General features: G+C 44.9%; 1 protein-coding gene across 1 annotated transcript; it reads right to left on the bottom strand.

Annotated features, from left to right (window-relative positions):
* Nucleotides 1–6: 6 nt before the first annotated feature.
* On the bottom strand, nt 7–6522 carry C16H5orf15 (chromosome 16 C5orf15 homolog). Its single transcript, XM_009910893.2, has 3 exons — nt 6405–6522; nt 2496–3091; nt 7–298 (listed from the first exon to the last, which is right to left on the bottom strand). Exons 1-3 carry the CDS (start codon nt 6502–6504, stop codon nt 167–169), a joined length of 828 nt encoding a protein of 275 aa, XP_009909195.2. The 5' UTR covers nt 6505–6522; the 3' UTR covers nt 7–166.
* Nucleotides 6523–7813: the final 1291 nt, after the last annotated feature.

Genomic DNA, 7813 nt, shown 5'->3' with positions numbered 1-7813 from the left:
ATGTATCATGCCCTCGATGTCCCATGAGATTTAACCTCAAGAACAGCCAGGTCAAAGACAGTACATCTCACTTCAGGACAAGCAGCATGTTGAGAATACCTGAATGTCATTACATGATCAGGCAGGCAGAGAGCGGCAAGCTCAACAAACTGAAATCACAGTGTTTTCAAAAGACATAGTCATTAGTTATTTTCAGGGAAGGCATTGCTTCATTAACATTTTGATCTAAACGATGATATTCTACTGTCCTAGAGCAGAGGCCATCCCTCCATCTCCGGCTCTGGACCAGCAAGAAGATCTGAAAGAGAAAGAAACAATTTGATATTTATTAAGTCTGTTACACGTCCACCACGTTCAGTCTCATTTCTTACCACCATCATCTAGGAACCCACTGTAACTATGCAAACCAACTGTACTGGGAAAAGAGGAAATCACAGAGGGTGGTTTAAGTGAGAACAGGGAAAGAAAAAGGAGAATCTAAATAAATGTGACTGCTGTCTCACACAAATATATGCCACTATCAATGTACTTAAGAGTATTTTCTGCTACCAGAATTATTTGCAAGTGCTAAAAAGCAGTATCAAGGCAGCTTTTCAGTCACACAAATGACATTACAAGCATTATTTTACTTAAGGAGCAAAGGAAGGTAATTTTTATCACCTACTACTTCTGGTACCTGAAGGGGACCTATAAGAAAACCGGGGAGGGACTTTCTACAAGGACTTGCAGTGATAGGACGAGGGAGGGTGGATTTAAGATGGAAGAGAGCAGATTTAGATTAGAGACTAGGAAGAAATTCTTTACAGTGAGGGCAACAAGGCTGGTGAGAGGCCTTGAGCACAAGCCCTATGAGGAGAGGCTGAGGGAGCTGGGATTGTTTAGCCTGGAGAAGAGGAGGCTCAGGGGTGACCTCATTGCCCTCTACAACTACCTGAAAGGTGGTTGTAGCCAGGAAGGGGTTGGTCTCTCCTCCTAGGCAAGCAGCACCAGAACAAGGGGGGACAGTCTCAAGCTGCACCAGGGGAGGTTTAGACTCGAAGTGAGGAGAAAGATCTTCACTGAGCGAGTCATTCGTCATTGGAATGTGCTGCCCAGGGAGGTGGTGGAGTCACCGTCCCTGGAGGTGTTCAAGAGGGGACTGGACGTGGCACTTGGTGCCATGGTCTAGTCATGAGGTCTGTGGAGACAGGTTGGACTCGATGATCCTCGAGGTCTCTTCCAACCTTTGTGATACTGTGAGGATAGTGAGACACTGGAAGAGGTTGCACAGGGAGGCTGTCGATGCCCCCTCTCTGGAGGTGTTCAAGGCCAGGTTGGCCTTGAGAAGCCTGGTGTAGTAGGAGGTGTCCCTGCCCATGGCAGGGGGCTTGGAAGTGGATGATCTTTCAGGTCCCTTCCAACCCAAACCATTCTACATTCCCTCGAAGTTAAATTCACAAAGGTAAATCAGTCTTCAGCATTTCCCCCCATAAACACCTGGCACATTCCAGATAAGCCATTGCATTGTAAAGCTGAAGTTTGGGGTTTTTTTGAACTGCGTTCTTTTCAGTTCCCCAAATCCTTGACCAAATCAGTGTTCTGCACAAGTATAAACACTACATTTCCCTCATAAGTTAACTAAAAGCTGTGCATGCATCTGTACTGGGTCAGCCTGAGCTGAAGTTCCACTTTTCAGGCTACCAATCTAACCATAGAATGGTCTGGGTTGGAAGGGACCTCCAAAGTTCATGCCCCTCTGCAGTCAGCAGCGGCATCCCCACCTAGATCAGGTTGCCCAGAGCCCTGTCAAGCTTCACTTTGAGTATCTCCAGGGATGGGGCCTCAACCACCTCCCTGGGCAACCTGTTCAGTGTTCTGCTACCCTCATGCTCATACTGATTTAGTGTTACTAAGGAACACTTCTGAGATACAGAGAATTAACTTGCACTCATGAAACAGTTACCTGAAAACAGCAACTCTGAGCTTCTCTATGTGAACTGGAAAGAGTGTTAAACACTTCCTAAACATTTGTAGTTAAGACCTCAAGATTAGCTATGATGTAAAGACCACCTTAAAGTGAACACTTATTACCAGGATTACCACAGTTATAAGAAGAATGTTCCCATGACATCTGGGGTTAAACCTTCCTTAATTTCCTGTTTATAATCCTGTGCAGAAACAAAATTAGTTAATTACCTTCACTCAACTTGGCTCAGGTCTCATTTATGGAACTCATGTGGTACATTGCCAGTGTTCATTACTGGTTGATTACTGATATTATCAATTAACTGATTTTCTAATTTCAAATGTCTGGTTCAAGATGTCATTGGGCAGACAAAATGGCAGTAGTGGATCTGCTTATTAGTTAATTAGATCTGCTTAATTATCTGGTTATCACAAGACTAAGTGAAGAGTTCTTTCTCCAAAAAGCTCTGTTCCTCCTACTAAAACCAAGGCAACTCAATTTGATTTTCAGCACCAAAGTTTTTTTCCTCAACTTTTCACAGCAGACTCACCTTCCTCTTATTGTGATAGGTCACATAAACAACAGCTACTAAGAAGGCAACTACAACCAGATGGAAAAAGAAATGGCTGTCATCTTCTTCTTCCAGTCCTGAGACAGAAACATCTTTTATCTTCTCATTAAGGGTCTTGATTTCGTTGTAATTACTAATGGTGTCAGAGTCATCATCTTCTGGCATCTCCATGTCTGGGTTGTATCTGGAATTTGATGTCATTTCGTAAGGGCCATAGTCATCTCCTCCCTCTGACTCAATAATTTCTTTCATGGCAGGTGGTGAGCTATTTATTACATCTTTCAAATCAGTTAGAAGATCCTCCTCTTCAATTTTGGTCGCTTCAGAAGCATCAACATCCATTTGAGACACTGGACTAGCAGTCACCAGACGAGAGAGAATGGGTGGTGGAGAATCACCCTTTACTGTTGAAGGTTTTGCTGCAGTTGAACTGCTTTTAGCTGATGTTGAGGTCTCCTCTTTTTTTGTTGGGGTTATACTCTGTAAGCTGTCTGTTACATTTTGGGATTTACTTAGTGTTTCATTTTCAGTTTTAGCAGAAGTATTTTCCTGAAGCATCCCCACTTCCACAGCATCTGAAAAAAGGGATGAGAAATAGTCAACACTTAGCACAAGGTACTAACTCATCCTGTGCTACTCCAGCTACAAATGAAAATTACTGCAAGCATTTACTGTATAGACAAGAAATCACATGGTGAACAGGGCTTACTTCACACTGCAAATGTCTGAGAATTCCTATGTAAAATGCAGACTTCCGTACTTCAGCAACTTCAGTCTTGAGTGGGACAGCAATTCAAGCCTGGAACCACATACTTTCTAAGCTACTATGCCAAAGTTTGCCTGAAAAATTGAGCGCACGTTTTTTTCCAGACTCGGAGTTTGAGAGAAATAGCCTCCCTCTGGAGCTCTGTGGCTTTATGATGTACTGAGGAATCATATACAAGCAGTATTTTCTCCATAATCAAACTCTTTCTCCCTCAGACCATACTGAGGCCTACAGAGTAAGTTCTCAGTAATGCTTGCCCCGCAGTTAGAGGTTTTCAGCCTTTCACCACTGTTTTACCAGCCAAAAACGAGAACATGCTGTGATGACTCTTCGGCCAGGACACACGGTCCCACCACCTCTTCCCAGGCATTTACTTTGATTTGAGTTTGTAGGCACAGAAAGAGATTTCCAACCTTAACTTGAAGTAGACTAATAAACCACAGCCTAAAGAACAAAGCTGAAAGAAGGACATTCTGATATGCTCCTGCAGGAAAGCCTTATGTTGGCAGCAAACTTACAATGAATTAAGCCAGCAACACTGAGTGCACACCAAGGCAAATTTCTCTCTGCAGAGCTGGGGTGGCTTTGAAGCGCTACATAAAAAGCAAGGTAAGCATTAAAGCCATATGCAGGGTTCATCATCCCTCCTCTCTATCCAGAGGCAGGTTAAAAGATGCAGAGGGAGTTTACAAATAGCTAAATTTTGTTGATCCTAAAAAACCACAAACAAACAAAACCCCCAAAACAAAGAAACAAGCAAAAAAAAAAAAAAAAACCCGAGCAAACTACTCATGTTTACAGCATGTCACTCCCAGACTCAAATCAGGAGGTACCTTAAAAACGTAGAACGCATTTTAGACTTTCAGTAAACACAATTTCAACATCTGAATCGTGCTTGCCTTGTATTCTGGCATGCCAAAACTGTTTTGGTGCTGGTTTTTTGAGGGAGTTGGTTTTGGTTTGGGTTTTTTTTTTTTAAACCTAACAATACTTTCATTAAACACTCCCTGGTTCACTGGAAAGCCTTCAACCAACTGTGTCAAATTTCTTGTAAGTCAAGTATTATAAGGGAGAAACTGAACCATGTTATTCATGAAACACATATATTTACAGAGGATCAGTTACAACAGACTTCTTGTTTATATGGTACACTTCTCCACCATGAATTACTCTTTAACCAACTGCATAACAGAGAAGGCTCAACTTAGGCTGCATGAACCAGACGTTGTGGTGCCTCTCTGCTGACATTCAAAGCCAACTACTTTACAGTTAACATGCTAATTGTGGAAGAAACTACCAGTGTGAATATCAACACTAACTCGCTCAGTTCTTGCTCAGGACAAGTTTAGAGAATTCTTATCTGCACTCAGGAGTCAAACCAGGTAATTCCATACACGGAGATAAATACAAAGAAAACAAGCTGCAAAAGGATTTTCATGATTATAGCTAGTTGGCATGATACAGAATCACAGAATCACTGAGGTTGGAAAAGATGTTTAAGATCAAGTCCAACCCTTCCATAATTCTACCAAGTCTGGTGCTAGACCATGTCCCTCAGCACCACATCTCTGCATCTTTTAAACATCTCCAGTGACAGGGATTCAACCACCTCTCTGAAGAGCTTGTTCCAGTGTTTGAGAATCATTTCAGTGACAAGTTTCTTCTAATATCCAATCTAAACCTTCCCTGGTGCAACTTAAGGCCGTTTCCTCTCATCCTATCACTTGATATGAGTGAAGCAGGTAAAACCCTACTGCTACCTACACCACACAGACAAAAGTATTAGAGAGAAATAGTTGAATTGTTTGAAATACAAGAATGTTTCCTACAGAACTACACTGCATGGATCCTTACACTTCAACTGAGTTTAATTTTAACAAGAATGTTGTAGGATATACCTTTAAATTCAAGGGACTCCCACCAGATAATGCTGCAGTTTAGAGTGAGAAAGAATAATTTTCTATTACTCCTTTAAAAAGTTTGTTGGGGTTGTTTGTTTGTTTCAATACAAGTGAGTTTAGCAACCACGCCACAGTTGATTTATGGTATCTACCCAAAAATATTTGGCATAATCGGCAGTAGCACTGTTTACAGTTACACAACAGTGTCAGATGATGTTAAACACAGTGCTTGGACTCCAGAGATGCCTCATCTTCAAAAACAGCTATTAATGTTCAATCGCAGCCACAGAACCAGCAGTACAGTCCTCTTTATAAACACTGTACATAAAAACACCTGGTAGGGTCAAAAGTCACTGCCAGGAAAAGAGTTTTTTTTTCTCTTTGAAAGTAAGTTGTTTCATCATTTTTTAAGATAAAAACTGTCGGCTTCCTACAGGGTCTCACATCCTTCATTAATTCCTACCCACCAGACCAAGTAAGAGGCAACACAAATAGAGCTGGCTTGTTGGATACAACTGAGGAGCAACAAAGGAACTGCTTGCCCAAAACCGCTCCCTTCTCTTCCTTCAGTAATTCCCTTCCTCTTCACTGTCCAATCCCTGCTCCATTTAAAACAAAGAAAAACTCCCCGCACTTAACATATGTATTTCTGATCAGCATTTGGTTGCAGTTAGTCTGTAGGCTGAAGGGGAGTGGGAGAAAGAAAACGAACTTAACTAGGAGTCAACCTACAAAATAACTTAAGTTTATTAAGGGGAATAGGGTTGAAAACGGGCGCACAACTGGAACAATTTGCACAAAATAGCAAATTTGATGGCTGAAGTACCCAGATGCAGTGATCTTCACAGCAATAAAAGCCCCAAGAGAGCCCATCTCAGGCACACCCGCCGAAGGAGCAGCCGTTTCCCCACAGCCCCCTCTGCCGCTGCTGCCAGCGACCAGCTCCCTCAGAAAGAGAAAAGGAGAACCCGCCTCAGGCCGGTTGCCGAGGGGCCGGGCCGGGGCCCCGCCGCCCCAAGGCAGACTCACCAGCAGCCCCTCCGCACAGCCGGGGCGGCCAGAGCCGGCCACCGGCAGCGAGGACAGCAAAGCCCTTTGGGTCCAAGAGCTCCGAGGACGAGTCTGCTGAAAGACTAGCGGCGGGGCGGCCAGGAAGCACCCGCCGTCCCTCACTCAGCCAGCCGTCGCAGTCCAGCCCAACCTAGCCCTTCCCGTGCTCACCGGAGCCGCCCTCGCCGAGGACCGCCAGGCCCCAGCCGCAGAGCACCAGGAGGCAGAGAGCGCGGCCCGCCGGGACACGACTCCCACCGGCCGCCGCCATCTTGCCGGGCACCCTCCACAGACGTGGCGATGGCTCCGCCCTCGGCGCCTGCGCGGGAAGGAGCCAGCCCAGAGCGGTCGCGCTGGCGCCTGGGCGGAAAGGTGGGAGGGAGGCAGTTGGGTTGGAAGCAGGTTGTTAAGGTCGTCGAGTTTGATCACTATCTTACTGTGTCGAGTCAGGTGCTGAACCATGTGGAGTCACCGTCCCTGGAGGTGTTCAAGAAAGGACTGGAGGTGGCACCGGAAGCCACGGTTTTGGTTGTCAGGAGGTGTTAGGTTGGACTTGATACTATCTGAGGTCGTTTCCAACCTGGTTGATACTTTCTCAAGCACCGTACCGCTGCCTCCTTTAAACACCTCCAGGGATGGGGATTCAACCACCTCCCTGGGGAGCCTGTTCCAGTGTTTCAAAACACCTTCAGTGGAGAAGGTTTTTCTAATCTCCAAACTAAGCCTCCCAGGCACAACTTGAGGCTGTTTCTTCTCATCCTGTCACTTGTTCCTAGGGAGAAGAAACCAAGCTCCTCCTGGTTTGAGGTTTGTCAGGGCTGATGTCAGGGACTGAAGCTTCCCCAGAAAGCCCTGGGAAACTGGTCATCAGCACGTATATGCTAGCTTTGTGTTCATGGAATGCTTTGTGCAAGAATAACATGGACTTAGAGAAAAATGCTTTCTTGTTCTCAACCCAAGTGAAGTAATCCAAGCCCTGAGAGAAGCCTTGAAGCTGATCACAGGAGAGAAAATTTCAAACCAGACGCCTCAAACATGAGAAAACCAAGGAAGCCCAAGGTATACAGGGGCAACGAGAGCCCCCAGGCTGTGCAGAACATACAGGAGCATTTGCTGCGTCACTGGGAGCTGGTTACATGTGGTGCTTCTTGATCAGTGAGGTCCAGGAAGAGGACCCACTTTTTCCAGGAGTGTTGGGTTAAATATTTGAGCTAAGGCATACAAGCATTCAGAAATGCTTTGTGGTAAGTGGGAAGTCAAGCTGATGCTGCACAATTTGCGAGCTGCAGCTGAGGTGGATCTACAGCCTCAGAGTCGTAAGGCCACTGTGTCACCAGGCACATCTTGCTGCATCCCAGCCTTCCACCATCTGCACTCTAACCACAGCAATTTACTTACATATGGAAAAATACATCTATTTGTTTATAGAAAAGTAATTCAACTTAGTGAATTCTGTGGTAAAAGATAAATAAGTCATTCGGCCACCTTCTCTCTGTGAGCTAAACACACACGTATGTGCAGTTGCCAGAGTTTAGGGAGCGCTAAAACATGGCCAGGTCTGGAACTTAAATCTACCAAGT

This window comes from Dryobates pubescens, chromosome 16 (genome assembly GCF_014839835.1).
Source record: "Dryobates pubescens isolate bDryPub1 chromosome 16, bDryPub1.pri, whole genome shotgun sequence".
Classification (NCBI taxonomy): domain Eukaryota; kingdom Metazoa; phylum Chordata; class Aves; order Piciformes; family Picidae; genus Dryobates; species Dryobates pubescens.
This window is presented reverse-complemented; position numbering and strand designations above follow the sequence as displayed.